Source organism: Alnus glutinosa, chromosome 14 (assembly GCF_958979055.1).
Source record: "Alnus glutinosa chromosome 14, dhAlnGlut1.1, whole genome shotgun sequence".
Taxonomy (NCBI): domain Eukaryota; kingdom Viridiplantae; phylum Streptophyta; class Magnoliopsida; order Fagales; family Betulaceae; genus Alnus; species Alnus glutinosa.
Genome location: NC_084899.1, coordinates 15142691 through 15160496, shown reverse-complemented (window position 1 = coordinate 15160496; position 17806 = coordinate 15142691). Strand labels below are relative to the sequence as shown.

At 32.4% G+C, this 17806-nt stretch overlaps 1 protein-coding gene across 1 annotated transcript; it reads left to right on the top strand.

Moving 5' to 3' along the window:
- Window positions 1-6019: 6019 nt before the first annotated feature.
- Window positions 6020-7027, top strand: LOC133856733 (uncharacterized). Its single transcript, XM_062291783.1, has one exon. The coding sequence runs from the start codon at window positions 6020-6022 to the stop codon at window positions 7025-7027; it is 1008 nt and encodes a 335-aa protein (XP_062147767.1).
- The last annotated feature ends 10779 nt before the right edge of the window (window positions 7028-17806 follow it).

Here is a 17806-nt window from a genome sequence, read left to right as displayed (position 1 = left end):
AGCAGGTTTGGGTTTACCTTAAACGGGTTTGGGTCATAAATGGGTCGACCTGTTTATGACTCGTTTAGTTAAGCTTGGCGGGTTTCGGGTGACCCGCCAGACACGATTATTATTTTGTTTTATTTTTTATTTTTAAATGAAATGAGATTATTATTACTATTAGCTGAATAGTGAAAACACATAAAAAATAATAATAAAAAAAAACACCCTAACTTTTTTTCTTTTTCCTTCAACGTCGCCCCCTCTTCTTCTTCTTCTTCTATTTTCTTCTTCTTCTCCCCGTCTCTCTGCTGCGCCGTCATCCTTGTCGTCCTTGAAGCCCCACGGTCTCCCCAATGTGTCTGTCTCTGCTAACTCCCCTTGTCGGTCGTGGTCTCTGTCCTCGTCGAACTCGTTCAAGCTCAGGCCCTGGTCTTCGGCCCCTGCGCCTGAGTCCGATCTCGACACGAAGAGCTTGGAGGTCAGAGCCACCTTGGTGCCCGAGAGCGCCGACAAGAGCGCAGAATCTAGCAGCTTGTTCAAGACGTTGGAGACTTGGAGCTCGGGGCGTTGTTTGGGCTTTGGTACCTCTTCAACATCTACTTCAATATCTACAACAAGCAGGTGACGTTTCTGATGGATTTTGCGATCTGATTGTCGATTTGATTTTGTTTTGACTGCTAAGAGTGAAACATTTAGTTGAAATTTGAGGTGTTGATTGTGGATTTTGATTTGGTTTTGAGATAATGGCTTGCCATACTTTCTTAGCTTTGAATGTTCAAACGGGTCGTGTCGACTCGATACGACCCATTATGCTAAACGGGTTTCACAAGTCGTGTCAGGTGACCCGTAAAATTGCCGTGTCGTGTCGTGTCGTGTCTGGAGCTTCGACTCGTTAACATAAATGGGTCGTGTTTGGGTCTATCTTAAACGGGTCGCGGGTCTTAACAGGTCGTGTCGGGTGCCCGTTTTGCCAGCCCTGGTAAAAAATGTCTCTTTAATGTAGTGGATTTGGTCCCAATAACGTATAATATAACGAGTAATGATACAAATACAACATTTTTACATAATAATTACACAACCCTTCTCATATGGAGTAGGAGCTACCGTCACATGGATTCCACCCGATATGAGAAGGATTGTGTAGTTGTTGCTTAAAACTGTTGTGTAAAAAAACATACTCAAAACTATTTTACATTAATTTAATGATCCGCCCAGAAGAATTGGTTTCTTTTTAATAAAGGAATCATACACAAACAAAAAGAAATCTCTACCATTTGTAAATTTAAGTTCTCACCACAAGATATTTAGCTACATATCACCCCCTTGTCCCTCAAAAATTGATGTAGCTCTTATGGTTTGTTTGGGTTTACGATTTCAAAAAGTGCGATTTAAAATCACGATTTTAAAATGTGCGATTTGAAAAAAGTGATTTTTAAAAACGCAATTAAGCGTTTGGTAAAATTGCAATTTAGCATTTAAAATCGCAAATTAGCATTTAAAATTCTGCGTTTTCAAAAAAGCACAATCTTACCTGCGATTTGAAAAGGCAGATTTTCTGCGTTTTCAAATCGCAATTCCCAAACGATTTATGTTTTGCGATTTGGTTTAAAATCGTACTTATTGTTTCCGAAATCGCAATCTCAAACGCACCCTTAAAATCACCATTAAATTTATGATAGATTATTATTGGATTTTGATCCAATGGTGATTTTAAAAGCCACATCAATTTTGAGAGGATAAAAGGAGGACAAGAGGGTGATATGTAGCATTAGTCATTTTTTACTAAGCAAGCTTCTTTTATATATTGATTGTCCTTATTTTACTTTCGATTAAAGTACAATAATTTTTATTTTTTTATTTATTTTTATTGGTGTTGTTAGAACACGAGCAATAGTTTTTCATAGATTTTCTTTAAATTTAGAGAACCAAGTTACTTTTTGTTTCCATATTCAAATAAACTCTACAATATCTTTCTTTATTCTTTCCCTATATCATTTAAATATTCTTACATACAAATGCCATGGGAAAGAAAGATGAAAGAGAAAGCCATTTAAAATATTCTTTCAAATAAATGCTAGAGAAAAGAGAGAGGAAAGATAAAATATTTTTTTTTAATAAAATAATGGTAAATGAAGCAAAAGTGCTACCCTAGATCTAGGGTGTCACTTTTGGTTTCTTTGGTTTTGCAATAGGGATTTTTTAGAAAATTTTCTTGTATTTAGGAAAATGAATGAGATTTAGGGAGTCTGATTCTAGCACTCTCAACTAGGGGTGTGCATGGGGCGGGGCAGGGCAGTTTTCCGCCTTTTTTGGCCCTGCCCCGCACCTATGCGGGTTGGAAATTTCCAACCCGCAACCCGCAAACCGCACTTAATATAGATAGTCCGTGCGGGGCGGATCACTGCAGGGCAGGGCGGGTATTTTGAGTGGCATTTACGTAATTTTGATTTTATTTTGTAAAAAATACAAATTCGAAAAAATATTGGTATTTTTAATAAAAAAAATTAAATTCATATTATTTTTTCACAGAATCTTATGAATGCAAAGTCAGATTTTTAGGGAATCCACTCTGTTTCATTAAAGAAAAAAATTATAATTTCAAAACTCCTTAAATTTAGTCTCTCAACATGTTGACACATATCTTTCAATCGTTCCTATTTCTATACAAGAATATTTTCCATGGAATTAGCCTTGTAAACTAAACTAAAAGTCCTATTAATTATAAGATAAAATTTGAGAAAATTGTACCGTTGGTCCCTGTGGTATTCCATAATTATTTTTTACTCCCTATGGTTTAAAAAGTTACTGGGAGGTCCTCGTGATATGCAATAATTACAAATCGATCCCTGGCGTCAAATTCTGTTAAATTTTTTAACCGATTCCGTCAAATGTCACGTCAGCGACACGTGTCGCCATCTTATGGCGACACGTGTCCATCTTAATAAAAAAAATATAAATTTATTAAAAAATAAATAAAAATACTTATTTTTTTTCAAAAAAAAAAAAAAAAAAACTCCTTTGGGGGTGAAGGCGCGGCCACCCCCTGCGGCCTCTGGGGGTGGCGCGCGGCCAGGCCACCCCTTCACCCCCAAAGGGGTGGCCAAGCCACCCGTTCAGTTTTTTTTTTTTTTTTGAATTTTTTTTAAAAAAAAATAAAAAAATAATAATAAGTGTTTTTATTTATTTTTTAATAAATTTATATTTTTTTATTAAGATGGACACGTGTCGCCATAAGATGGCGACACGTGTCGCTGACGTGGCATTTGACGGAATCTGTTACAAAATTTAACAGAATTTGACGCTAGGGATCGATTTGTAATTATTATATACCACGAGGACCTCCCAGTAACTTTTTAAACCATAGGGAGTAAAAAATAATTATGGCATACCACAGGGACCAACGGTGTAATTTTGCCATAAAATTTTAAGAAACATGATTTTTCTTTTTTTCTCCTCTGTGTGGGACGGGGCGGGGCGGGGAGAGGCGGAGACCCGTATTTTTTGAAAGGCTAAACCCGCAACCCGCCCCGCCCAGCATAAATTTCTCAAATTAAGACTCTAACCTGCAAAAAAACTCGAAAACCCGGTCCTCTGCGGAGCGGGGCGGAGCGGGTTTTGCACACCCCTACTCTCAATAACTTCCCTTTAATTTTCCATAAATTTGATGAACAAAATTACTATTTGATTCCTTATCTATCTATATAACATTAAAATATTATTTATTTACAGAATACAAGTTCATTACCTATCTTTACAGTTTTTATAAAATTTCAACATAATCCCCTATGAAAGATAGAAGAGAGGAGAGAGAGATAAATATTTTGTGTTAAAATAATAGATAGAGAAACTATATTAAAGCTATAGGAAAGCTAATGTGCTAGCATACCATATACTTTTACCCAATATTTAGGGGAAGTATAAGATAATTGTTGCATGTTACCTTTTATTTTTTGGGAAAAATATAATTTAGCCCTCTAAACTACCATTGTTTCTCCGGATGACCTTCAAAACTACAAAGGCTTATACTCTGATCCAACAAACTACCAAAACCTTTAAAAATGACCCATTTTGGCGAAATATCCCCATAATACCCTTGCCACGTGTCATTTTTTCAATTAAAAAAATAAAAAATAACAAAAATTAAAAGAAAATTAGAAAAAAATAATAATATTTTTTTTAAAAAAAAAACTATTTTTTTTTTAAAAAAATATTGCGATCGGTCGGAGGACGTATTGCCTCTTTCCAGCATCTTCGTTGGGCACAATGCACGCCTGTAGCTCGGCAAACTCGTCCCTACCTCTCCGAACGCAGACATGGCTAATTTCCTATCATTCGATGTCTATGATATTGATCTTTCGAAGGTTATGAATGATTCCAATCTGAATTTTGTTTTGTTACAAACGACGAGCAAGTCTATCATCATTGTGGAATACCTCGATCGATTTCTGACGGAGAAATCAACGGCCATGTGCTTGTTCGTTAATGTTCATATCAATTTTCCTCTCTGTGATTTTTTGGCATTCAAAATGTTGGCCAATAGCTACCTGGGGCTCAATGATTACAAGCTTTTCTCTTAGGTGGATGATATTTTTTAGAGCGGGGCGAGCTTGAGATCGGTTGAGATCAGCGAGCTGATGATTGCGAATCAGAACTCGTCGAGCTAAGCTATAAAATCGGTCATAATGGCGTTGCAAACGGACGGTGACAGGAGGGGTGTCTGGAAGATCGGGTCGCGGTTGGGAAATAACGCCACCCCACACACCTATCTGTTTTTAAAAATAAAAAATAAAAAATAAGAAATAAAATTCTAGTTTATTATTTATTTTCAATTTTTTAATTTAATTTATTTTTGAATTTTTTGAATTTTTTTGAATTGAAAAATGACACGTGACAGGGATATTATGGGGATATTTCGCCAAAAGAGGCATTTTTCAAAGTTTTGATAGTTTGGGAGCTAGAGTGCAAAGCTTAATAGTTTGAAGGGTCATTCAGGAAAAAAAAAATAATAATAATAATTTGAAGGACTAAATTGTATTTTATATATATTTCTTATATTTAAAGAACAAAACATGCTTTAAAGAAGCTGCTGAGAAATTAAGCGGAAGATTCTATAATTTTTACCGAGTAGTCCACCGTTCTTATATGCTTAGATCACCATAAACTTATTTTTGATTATTTAATTTCCTTTCCCAATTCTACAATCATTGTCGTTTTTTCTGCACTTCTTTTATCTCAATGACGTGTAGGCCCCCACGTGGGAGATAGATGTGATCAGAGCCGATAGACGTGTAGAAATTGGGGAGCCTAAAACTAAAAGAAAAGAAAAGAAAATTTTGTTGGTCAACGTTGGAGTGCGTTGACCTGGTCAAATTAAAAGAAGACCAGGAACGTTCCTTGTGTTTCCTTCCTCACTTATTACTTGGCTTCTCATACGGGTCCACTGGAAAAGGTTCCATAATTTAACTACAATTACCAAATGCGCGCACTTATTAGCTTCTTTCTTTCTATTTTTTTTTTGTTATTTTTGTTATTTATAATAGACCTTTAAAATTGATTTCGTACCCTTCAATTTCTTTATTTTTTATTATTTGTTTATAATTTTGCTCCCTCAATCTTAAAATTCTAGCTGTTAGGAAATAAGAACATTTCCCTAATAATGTTTATTTACAACTTTTTATTTTTTAAAAAAAATGATAAATTTTTAAATAAAAGTGCGATTTGAAATCACTCCTTCATTTTTTGGTAGTTTAGAAAGAGACATTGATACAATTGATAATTTTATGGAAGATATTAACAATGAGATGGTAGTTTAAAAAGGTTACGTGTACCTTTTCCTCTCTTTTTTTTTTTTTTTTTTTTTTTTTTTTTTTTTTTCTGTAAAGTTTCTTTTCTTAATTGGCTTAATTAATGCAAATATTATAGTAAATGAAATAAAGACGGAGGGCAATTTGGCAATTGGAAGTCCACTCCTCCGGGCCGTCTCAACAGTATATATAAAGCTCCACCTTCATTGCAGTAAAACGAAGGGAAAAACATAATGGACAGAGAACAAGAAGACGTACAGTTTCTGGGCTTCTTTGGGATCTTCAAGGAGTCGTTGAAGATCATATTTTCATGGAAGAGAATCTTCACCCAAATCACACTATCCCTCATACTCCCCCTCTCCTTCATCTTCCTTGCCCACATCCAAGTCTCTCATCTCCTTTTCATCAAGATCCTCAAGAACGAATATGCCCTCTACTACACCCGAGAGGGCACCAAAAACTACGCTAATCTCTCCGACACCCTCTCCGCCGAATGGGCCGCCTTTTGGCTCTTCAAAGTTTTCTACTTCACCTTCCTTCTCGTCCTCTCCCTTCTCTCCACCTCCGCAGCTGTCTACACCGTCGCATGCATATACACCGCCAAGGAGATCGCCTTCAGGAAGGTCATGAGCGTTGTCCCCAGGGTCTGGAAGAGGCTTATCGTCACTTTCTTGTGGAGCTTCGCCCTTGTTTTAGTCTACAACTTCGTTTCTGCAGCGCTGTTCTACCCTTGGGCGCGCTATTATGGGCTGAACGGCGGGACTGGAATTGCGATTTTCATTGCTCTTGTGATCTTGTACTTGATTGGGTTCATATATATAAGCATAGTTTGGCATCTGGCAAGCGTTATATCAGTGTTAGAGAATTCGTACGGGATTAAAGCCATGATCAAGAGCAGGAGGTTGATAAAGGGCAAGATGGGTGCTGCGGTGGCCATCTTCTTCACGGTTGCTGCTTGTTTCGTAGGAGTTGAGCTGCTGTTTGAGAATTTTGTTGTGGCGAGCAGTGTGAGTGGACGGAATATGGGAATTAGCATCCCAGTCGGAATTGTTTGCCTCTTCTTGCTATGCACGGTGTTTCTCTTTGGTCTGGTTGTCCAGACTGTTATCTACTTCGTCTGCAAATCATATCACCATGAGAGTATCGACAAGTCCTCGTTGGCGGATCATCTGGAGGTTTATCTTGGGGAGTATGTTCCTCTCAAGGCCAGGGATGTCCAATTAGGTGAAGTTCATGTCTAGCTAATTAACCCTTAAGGAATAATTAAAATTGTTATTTGGAGCTTTACAGGTGGATTATGTATGGAGATTGACTAGGATTCCCATTTCTGTATTTCCTGTACTTATATATGATGTTAAATAAAGTGAACAAAAGCATGTTTTTTATTTTTTTATTATTATTATTCTTTTACATGATATTTGATTGGCTTTATTATGTTTGTTTTTGTTGTTTTCTCAACCATGATCATCCGACTTTCTATCACAGCTTCATTAACAAGAAATTTAGCCAAAAGGAGGAGAAAAAACAAGAAGAAAAGAAAAAGAAACAGAGAAGAAAAAAAAAAAAAAGAGAGGGATCTACAGCCCTGTTCGATTTGGCAACTGGTGTCTCTAAATTTAAATACAAAATTTAAAAGATGTTAGAAATATAATACAGCAGGTCCAATGAAGAAAATAGGGGAATATTTTCCTAACAAAGAAAAAGACGAGGGTTGGAGGTGCTCGTGAATCAATTGAGGGCTTCAAATGTGATACTCTGTAAAATTAATATGGCGAATTGAAAGCTGATATAAACTCTAATGTAATCACTTTGAACACCTAAAAATGGGAATCGGCATGCCGAAGTTGAAATTTTATTTCGCTCTCTCTCTCTCTCTCTCTTTGTCATGAACTAGCTTAGAATTAAATCTAAGCCGGTAAAAAATTATAGCACATATCGTATAGTTTTTTTAGAGCACGTATGTGACATTTTCCACATCATCTGAGTATAAGAATGAGTATGTGCTTATATGTATATTCTCATCATTCTTGACACAACGTATTTTAAAATCATGATGGTCATGAACCTATCAGATCGAACTCCGTAGTTAAGCGTGCTTCTATAAAAGTAGTATCGGGATGAGTGACTCTTGGGAAGTCTGGTTCGGGAGAGTCAAAAGCGAACAATATTGTGTCGTTAGGGGTGAATCGTTACAACGTAAGCCAAATCAAAAAAAAAACAAAAATGACTTCTTGACCGGATAATGAATTTAGCAATAAGAAAAACAAATGAATATACCATGAAAGAAAATTCTGTTTATCAGCATCTTTTGACTAGAAAGAAAATTACATTGAAAGGTGTTGTTGATGGGAAAATATTTTTACACAACATTTGCAAAACACAAGAAACAGATGGTAGAACCCACCACATGAGTCTCACCCCATGTGTCTTGTATTGTACACTTATCACAACTCAGTATTTATACATTAAATTTGGTATCTTTTGGTTTTGAAAAACAGGGGCAATGGAAGGCACCAATGACTAGGCATGTATACGAGCCGAGCTCGGGCGAGTAGTGGTTGTCCGAGCTCGGCTCGTTTAGAATTTTCACAAGCTCGAGCTCGTGACGGGTATGAAATGTTGAGCTCGGCTCGGCTCACCAAGAGTAAATTCTTGTCGAGCTCGAGCTCGGTTTTTTGACGAGTCCAGTGCCTTATCGGGCACTCAGCTCGCCCGGCTTGTGAGGACAAAATCCAGTATAACCAAAACCAAGCTAAAGCCAACAAAACAAGAACAAAACCTCAAAATCTCAACATAAATCAATCCTAAAAAAATCCTATGAAATTAACATCATTTTCGAGTTCTACTCGTGGTGGTTATAACAAAATTGAAAGTAAGAGCTTGAGATTTACATTTTCTTGATAGATTCTCACACATTGTTTCACCATTTTCTGACTTGATCTCGTTGGTTCTTCATTCGATTGCACCGGAGATGAAAGATAAGCTCCTTTGGATCCTCGTTGAGAGGTTCACCCCTAACAATATGCAAACACCGGCTTCCAAGCTGCAAACTCCGGAGCAAACTACGACTTTGAGTCTTTGACTCTCATGTCGCCTAAACTCATTTCCTTTGCAAAGCTGGTTCCTGTCCGGGCGGCGGGCGCAAGAGAATGAAAATGAGAAGAAAAGAAATGGGAGAGGAGAGAGGGGAGAGGGTAGAAATGAGAGAAAAGGGGTGTTGTGACTTGGGGTGTCGTAATTCGCAATTTAGGCCTGGCAGATCACGGGGGTGCACAATGTTGGAGAAGGCACTAGAGTAGAGTCTAGATTGTTCTTTAAACAAAAAAATAAAAAAAATAAAAAAAATTAACTGGCATCCATTAGCTTAACGTGCATTTTGCAACAAATATTTGGTGTACTTAAAAAAAAAAATAAACAAATGAACTGGCATCCACAGATCCACAAGGTTAACGTGCATTTTGTAACAATTACTTTTTCTTTTTCTTTTCTTTTTTTTTTTTTTTCTTTTTTCTTTTTAGATTTGTAACAAATACTTTTAAGTTCTCATCAAGAATGAATAGCATCTGGCATCCACGTTTGCACTAGCTAGCTTGTTCAAGATTCAAGAAGGCACTACTTTAGAAAAAAAAAAAAAAGCACTAGTTTTAAGTTATATTTTTTATATTTATAAATTAAAGTAAAAAGTTATATGTTTTTATAACAGACCTTTCTATCTGAAAAAACATTTTTAGAATTTTTTGTTTTATTTATTTGTAATATGATCAAGATCTTTTGTAATTTTTATACAACATTATTGAGAAAAAAAATTTAAATGAAATGTGTTTGGTGTCATTTTTTGAGTAATTCTATATGTCATACCTATGTCCATCTTGTATCTTTCTAATAATGATGTGGTTTTTAAAATCACAATTTGATCATAATTCAATAACGATCAATCACACGAGTAATGCTTTTGTCACTCTTTTGTCACTCTTGTGTCACTCTTGTGTCCCTCATTGAGCTTGTGATTAATCACTAATAAATTTTGACCAAGTGGTAATTTTAAAAGCCACAACAATGGACACGAGAGTGACAAAAAAAAGTGATTTCTAGAATTACTCTCAATCACACAATGATGATTTTAAAAGTTATGTGACTATGTTATTATGACTTATGATGTAGTTACAAGTTATGTGACTATGTCATTACGTGGTTATAATAATTTATTGTTATAGCTAATTTTTAATTATATATAGTTATGAATTATGAATTATATTTTATGATATGAGATTATTTATAATATGATATGAAAATTATATAAATCATGCTTAATTACTTATCCTAACTTCATTACTATCTAATAATAACATTTATATGATATAATATAAGTAGATAAGCATTACCATTATAATTAAGATACATAGGACATTGGACCATAGGATTATAGATTTTGTAATAAATATACATTGTACCATATGACATGAGATTTAATATCATACAAATTGTTAGATTAAATTTAAATTTAATCAAATGAATTGCTATATCATATCATCTATTGTTATTAGATCATAATACATTGTTAGAATTTAGATCACACTTAATTATACAATAATACAAAATAAGTATTGTTAATATGATTATTACATTATACATTGTGTCATATGACATAAGATTTAATATCATATAAATTGTTAGATCATACTTAAATTTAATCAAATGAATTGTTAGATCATATGACCTAACTATTGTTGTTAGATCATAGTACTTTGTTAGAATTTATATCACACTTATTTATATAATGATACAAAATAAGTATTGTTGATATCATTATTACATTATACATTGTGCCATATAAAATGAGATTTAATATCATATAAATTGTTAGATCATACTTAAACTCAAATGAATTGTTAGATCATATCACCTACCTATTGTTGTTAGATATTATTAGAACTTTGATTACACTTAATTATACAATGATGCAAAATAAGTATTGTTAATATCGTTATTACATTATACATTGTGCCATATGACATGAGATTTAATATCATATAAATTGTTAAATCATACTTAAATTTAATCAAATGAATTGTTAGATCATATCACCTAGCTATTGTTGTTAGATCATAGTACATTGTTAGAACTTAAATCACACTTAATTATACAATGATACAAAATAAATATTGTTAATATCATTATTACATTATATAATAAAGATATAATATACTATATCACATAAGATTTAATATCATATAAATGGTTAAATTATATGCATTTCATATAAATTCTGATGATAATACATATGATCATATGTAACTTTTCTAGATGATTTTATAAAAAATCTATGATTTCTCAAACAAAAAAAAATATATATATAATCTAATGATATGAATTAAAATAATTATACTTAATTTGTGATTATAAGAAACACATTGTTGATTTTAATACTAATCAATTGATTTTGGATTATACCAATTACATTGTCATTGTATATGATATGATTATTTGAATAATATGATTAAGTATCAAGATTTTCATTAAATCATATGATTAACAATTTATTGTTAATTCAACAATCATTAGATATTTAATTACTAGACTTAGAGTCTTAGTCTCTTAAATCATATAAGATATAATTATATTAATTTTCTTTTATAATTAAATTATATATTATATAGATACTTATAGATATAACTAATAATTATATATTGTATAACAATAATTAATTATTGTTAATTAATAAGTGATATACTAAATAAGTTATTTTTATCAATATAAATATGCATTTATTAATAAATATGTATATTAATAAATATATACGAGTCGAGCTAATAAGCGAGCCGAGCCTTTTTACGAGTATGTTCACGAACTTCAAACGAGCGAGTCGGGTTTTATACGGGTATGTATCGTTTAATAATCGAGTATAGTTTTGTATCTACGAATAACTCATTTAATAACCGAGTCGCGTACGAGCCGAGCCCTAGCGAGCTCACGGGTAGCTTTGCTTCGTTTACATCCCTACCAATGATTGATATTGGCATTGATAGAGAAGTTTGGCCATTCTTTCTTGGCATGATCTCTTCTATTTTTTGCTTGCCTTTTGCCATTGGGACATGATTGGCTCACAACCCTTTTGCACAACTCTCTCACAATCCTATTCACAATAGTGTGGGGCTCTCCCCTCACCATTGTGAGTGGGGGTTGTGAGAGAGTTGTGATGGGGCTATAATTTTATCATTTTCCTTTGCCATTTGGGTTTGCATTTGACGCGTGAAGGAAGTGTATTGAGCAAGGCTTTCAGCTGGCAGACCATATATATATATACACGACAATTCACAAAGAAGCAGAAAAGGTTACGTGTTGGTCTCAACCTTATCCATTTATGGACCATTCTTTCTCATACCTTCTCAGAACCACCCTTTGATTGGGATTCAGCGATGAGGGGTCTGGTGATGCACTTAATTGCATCTCATTATTGAAATAAATAGAAACAAATAAAGTGCTTAATATATAAGTTACTTAAAAATAAAAATAAAAATAGAGTCAAAAAATTATGAAATTCGGTGAGTAGCTAGGGGGCTTCAAATAAAGTTTCCTAGTTTTTAAATCAACTAAAATAGAGTTCATTTGCCCTATTTATGTCATTCCAAAGTTTATGGTCCGTTTGTGCTTTTATCAAATTGAAATTATAAATGCTTCTTAATTAATCAATGAATATTTATTTTCATATATATTGCCTTATTATTAGGTGCTAAATTCTATTTCAAGATATTATATTAATATCTTAAAATCTAGAGTGTTACATCCCTCCCCCCTTAACAAAATTTCGTCCTCGAAATTCGTAATTATAAGGGTAGCTAGAAGACTTTGAAAAGAGTTTCCCAGTTTTTAAATTAACTAAAATGGAGTTCATTTGACCATGTTTCCATCTTTTCAAAGTTTAAGGTCCGTTTGAATTTTTATTAAATTAAAACTATAAAAGCTTCTTAATTAATCGATGAATATTTTATTTTATTTTTGAACGGAAAACACACCTCAAAACTTCATTAAGTAGACAAAGCTACAGAAACAGGTAAACATCTTGATCCCTACAGAGAGGGGATCTAGGGAGATACAATTTCCCTAACAACAATCTGAAAAATACAGCTAGGTATATCTTCAATCCATTCCTGGTCTTTCATACGAATTAGAGCTTCCTTTGCTAACAATCAATGAATATTTATGTTACAATTGATGAATATTTATCTAATAAATATTCATATTTATTTTATTTATATTTTTAAGCTTTAAATTCTATTTTAAAATATTATATTTTATATTTTAAAATATGGGGTGTTATAACCAACGTGTTCTTACATAATAATTACACACAAAGCATTAACATATGTGTTACATGTGTCGCTTAATAACAAAATTGTTGTCCAAATTGATGGAGATCCTAATTTGTTGTTAATGCTTTTAAGAATGTAATTTTTATTTTTATTTTTATTTTTATTTTTATTTTTATTTTTTTAAAAAAAGTGTTATAATATAACATAAATATGAAAGTAATTTTCAATATTCTGTATGTGTTTTGAAAAAATTGTTCATATGTGTATGCATGTGCATGCCATCATGCAAACGTAATGGATTTTCGTTTGGCTAATAATATTTATACACGTATTGTCTTTATCTATGTCATTTTTACCTTTCTTGATCATGTAGGGATGGGATGAGTTGGTATTTGTGTCACTTTCAAATTTTTTTATGGCCGAGAGAGAGAAAGCTAGAGATGTACCATTTGATAAACAACTCAACTCCCCTCACTTTTTTAAACTTCTCTAAAAAAAAAAAAAAATTGTTAACCTCAAAACATTTTAACCTTTTTTTTTTTTTTTTTTTTTTTTTTTTTTTTTTTTTTTCTTCACTTTTTATATCACATCAATAATTTTTTATTACTATTCAAATAAAAAAACTAACTTCAAAACAAAACTTTTTCATATAAAAAATTATAAATTTCTTTCTACTTTAAATCACATCAATCACATTTTATTACTGTTAAAAAAATTATTTACCAGACCCGGCCGTACCTTTGGTGTCTTTGGCATAAGCCGCATAACTAATAAGCATAATTCCCAATGGATTATGCATCTCTCATGTTTAGCTAGAATAGCTATGCAAAATCATAAAAAAGCTCTTCCATCCCATTTTCTACTAAAAATGCAAAATAGATTTGTCTTGCATTTGTAAATAGTGTAACTCCACATGTGGAGTTAAACTATTCACAAATCACTACAAAAAATAAAAAATAAAAAAATAAAAATTGTTTATTGTCGCTTGAATAGTCTCATTTTTAGGAAAAAAAAAACGACATTATTTATTTAGTACTGCTTAAATAATGTTGCTTTTGAAGCTTTGCTAAACATAGGGTTAAGACTCCATATTACAGTCGCTTTATTGTTCAAGTGACATTAATTAGAGTCGCTTCTGTTCAAGTGACACTGAATAATTAGAGTCGCTTGAATAGTAAACGACACTAACTGTTTGTCACTTGAACTCCTAAACGACGCTAATTTGAATAAAAAAAAAATTAGAATCGATCCAACTGTCCAGCGCAGAAGAGTCCTGCGCTAGCTGGACAGATTCTTCTCGATCTGCAAAAGACTCCAACAACAAATCAAGAAGAATGAAAGAGAATAATATACCATAAAATCAGTAGCTTCCTCCCAACAATTCCTACCATAAAAGCATCATGATCACCACCATTAATAAAGAAAAAAAAAAAAAAAAAAAACTTGGAAGATCAATACCTTCGCAAGTCTAACAGTGTCGTCCAACAATGTCTTTAATGAATTTTAACAAGCCAATAAATATATAGGAAGAATTTTAACTAAATTCAATTTTTTAATGTCACATACTCTTCAAACGACACTAATTTAGAATTAATGTCGTTAGAATAGTAAACAGCGCTAAATAGCGGCGTTTATGTTCAAACGACGTTATTTAACACCGTTTTGTACAAGCGATACTAACCTAAACAACACTAAACAATATATATATATATATATTTGTAGTGAATGCATATATATATTTTTTTTAATATTTCACTTGGGCAACTCTCCCTCTCTCTCTTTCCCCACTGTCCTTTCTTTTTTTCTTTTTTTTTTTTCACGGTTGCTTGTGATTATAATTAATTAGTTGTTATTTTTTACTTCTTCACAAAAAAAAAGAAAAAAAAAGAAAAGAAAAACTCTTAGTGGCATTTACAGCTTTTTCAAGTTTAATTGGTGATATTAGTTTTAATCGAACTTGGTCACTACAATATAAACAGTTTAAGGATTGCAATTCTTTCTATAGCAGTGTGTTGAATAGAAATGAACTTTAATGATAGTTAGAAAAATGACCGTTGAAAAATTATTGCTTTAGAAAAATGATCATTTTCACGAAAGAGCCATTGTAAAATATGATCATTTGAAAAATGTATGTATGAAAAAAAAAATGCTTGGAAAAAAGGACAGTAAAAAAAATATTATCTTTAAAAAATCAATAAAGAAATTAATAATAAAAAGAGAATATAGAGAAAGAATAGATAATCAGATGTATGGTACAATTTAAAACCCATTAGCTAAAATAGATAAAGTAGGTTTTGGTTAGTCATTATGCATATAAAAATGCATAAGCCATTGGGACTGTCAAAGAATATTTAGTTGGTATAGAGAAATAATAGATAATCGCATGTATGGTACCTTTTGAAATACATTAACTAATATAGATAAAGTAGATTTTGATTAACCATTTTGTATATAAAAATGCGTAAGTTATTGGGAGTGCTCTAAGGCCAATCTCTCGAAAGAGAAGTACAGAGATGTTCCAATATTTTATTAAGTTTTTATTATTTTTTGCATTGAGATGAATTTGTGAAATTAAGTTAAAAATTGTCAGCTTAATCTCCATCATATAATCTCTCTCTCCTTCTCCGATTGGTGAGTCACGGTCATATTTGTGCATGGACAACTCGGGCCGTGTGAAGCTTGGGTCTTAAGTGGCACCAATGTTAACTTTTCTCCCAACAAAGACTAAAGAATTAGATGAGATATTTTTGGGTATAATTGAATGGAAAATGTTATATTTACAACACCAATACAACAACTGCACAACAACTCCTCACATGAGGGTGGGACCCACACACTGGGACCCACTCTCATGTGAGGGGTTGTTGTGCAGTTGTTGTGATGGTGTAGTGTAAGAATCAAATCCCTAATTGAATAGAGGATAACTCTAAAGAGTAATGTTTTCTACACAACAAATGTACATACTTTGTACAATGTTGACGTGAAAATGAAACATTACTTAACTACAACTATATATGGAGCATGTATGGCCCACCTCACCTGACTTGAACCCCAAACAGCTGGCGTGTACCAACTTATTAGCTTATTTCATTTTGAAAAAAAAATTATAAAAAAGCTTGGTGAAACTAACAATTGTTTTTTAAATAATTTCATAAAGTGCCAAGTGTGTTAAAGTAATACATCAAACTATTAAAGTGTATCAAAAATGCCATTTTTTTTTATTATATTCTTAGAAAATGAATATATATATATATATATGTTAGCATCAATAAAATGGTGATATATATCACTCTTACTAAAAACAAATATATATATATTAAAAATATATATTTATAAAACCAAAAAAAAGATAAAAAGATAAAGGATAGGAGTGGCCAGAAGAGCACATCTGTGCAACTTTAATTATTTGTGTATAAATTTTTATGCACTTTTTGTTTAAATAATAAAAAAAAAATGATTGACGTGAATGTTGTTAGTTTGACTTCTATAAAAAAAATTGAAATATATATATATATAATTTGTGAGAGGTGCCATTAATAGTCCACTGCTGAACTGACTGCCCACGTAAACATGGCTCTTTTTTCAATATATTTCGCTCTAGTGCTACAATGGGACCAATTAACGTTAACCCATGGTTGATTGAGTATCACGTACGTGCAAATAATTGACATCATGGGCCCATGCATGTGGAATATATTTAACAAGCAATTTGCACGTGGCAGGAAGACTTGAAGCAAGCGATGGAGAAGTCTTTCGTATTGATCATGCATGAGATAAACTACATTTATTTTTCATGGTCTACCTTTTTTTGGATTTATCGTTAGTCAGTCAAGAAAAAATTCCAAACCCATTGTTACGTCTCCCCTTAATTTATTTCTCATGGTCGATCTGCCAGTCAAGAAAAACTTGGGATTTATTTCTCATATATAGGCCCTATTAATGGATTAATTGCTGTTTGAAAAACTTAACCTAAATTTACTGGCAATTTTCACATGGAAGATTTGAAGCGTTGATTATATTCTTTGGATTGAGATTAACTTCCAAAGATTCAACCCAAGAAGCAGGCACACACCATGTAATAACCCTGATTTTATCTCTTTCGAAGATAGAATGATAATTTACTCTTAATTAAGAACCTAAGTGTTAGTAAGTTTGACTTAACAATGAGAATGAATCACTGATTGAGCAGGAATATTAAAAACCCGATTTGATATTTTTAAATATTAAACACCTGAGTTTATATTTAATATGTTATTTTTCATATTAAATACCTGCTTTTACATTTAATATTTTATTAAATACCCGCTTTTATATTTTATTGAATACCCGCTTTTATATTTAATATTTTTTATTATTGTTTAACACCCAATTTTTAGTCTTATATGTAAAACTCTAATAATCAAAACCATAGCCTTATAAATATACCATTAGCCATCACCCTTTTCCCACCTCAAAAAATTTTACAAGCCGTCTCCCCCTCTCACTGTGCGTGAAAGGAGGTATGCCCCATTTTTTCCTTACACTTCAACTGCTTCTCCTTATGTGTATAATAATGCATGTATAGTAGTGGCTTTTTTTTTTTTTTTTTTTTTTTTTTTTTTTTTTTTTTTTTTTTTTTTTTCCTTCTATTTTGTACCAGCCGTACGTAGCAGGTCTCCATGACTTGCTTTTTCTTTATGTGTCTTTTTCCTTTTCTTGATACAGCCAAGT

Excerpts from the sequence above, each read along its gene's own strand:
- LOC133856733 (XM_062291783.1), top strand. The coding sequence starts at position 6,020 with ATGGACAGAGAACAAGAAGACGTACAGTTTCTGGGCTTCTTTGGGATC.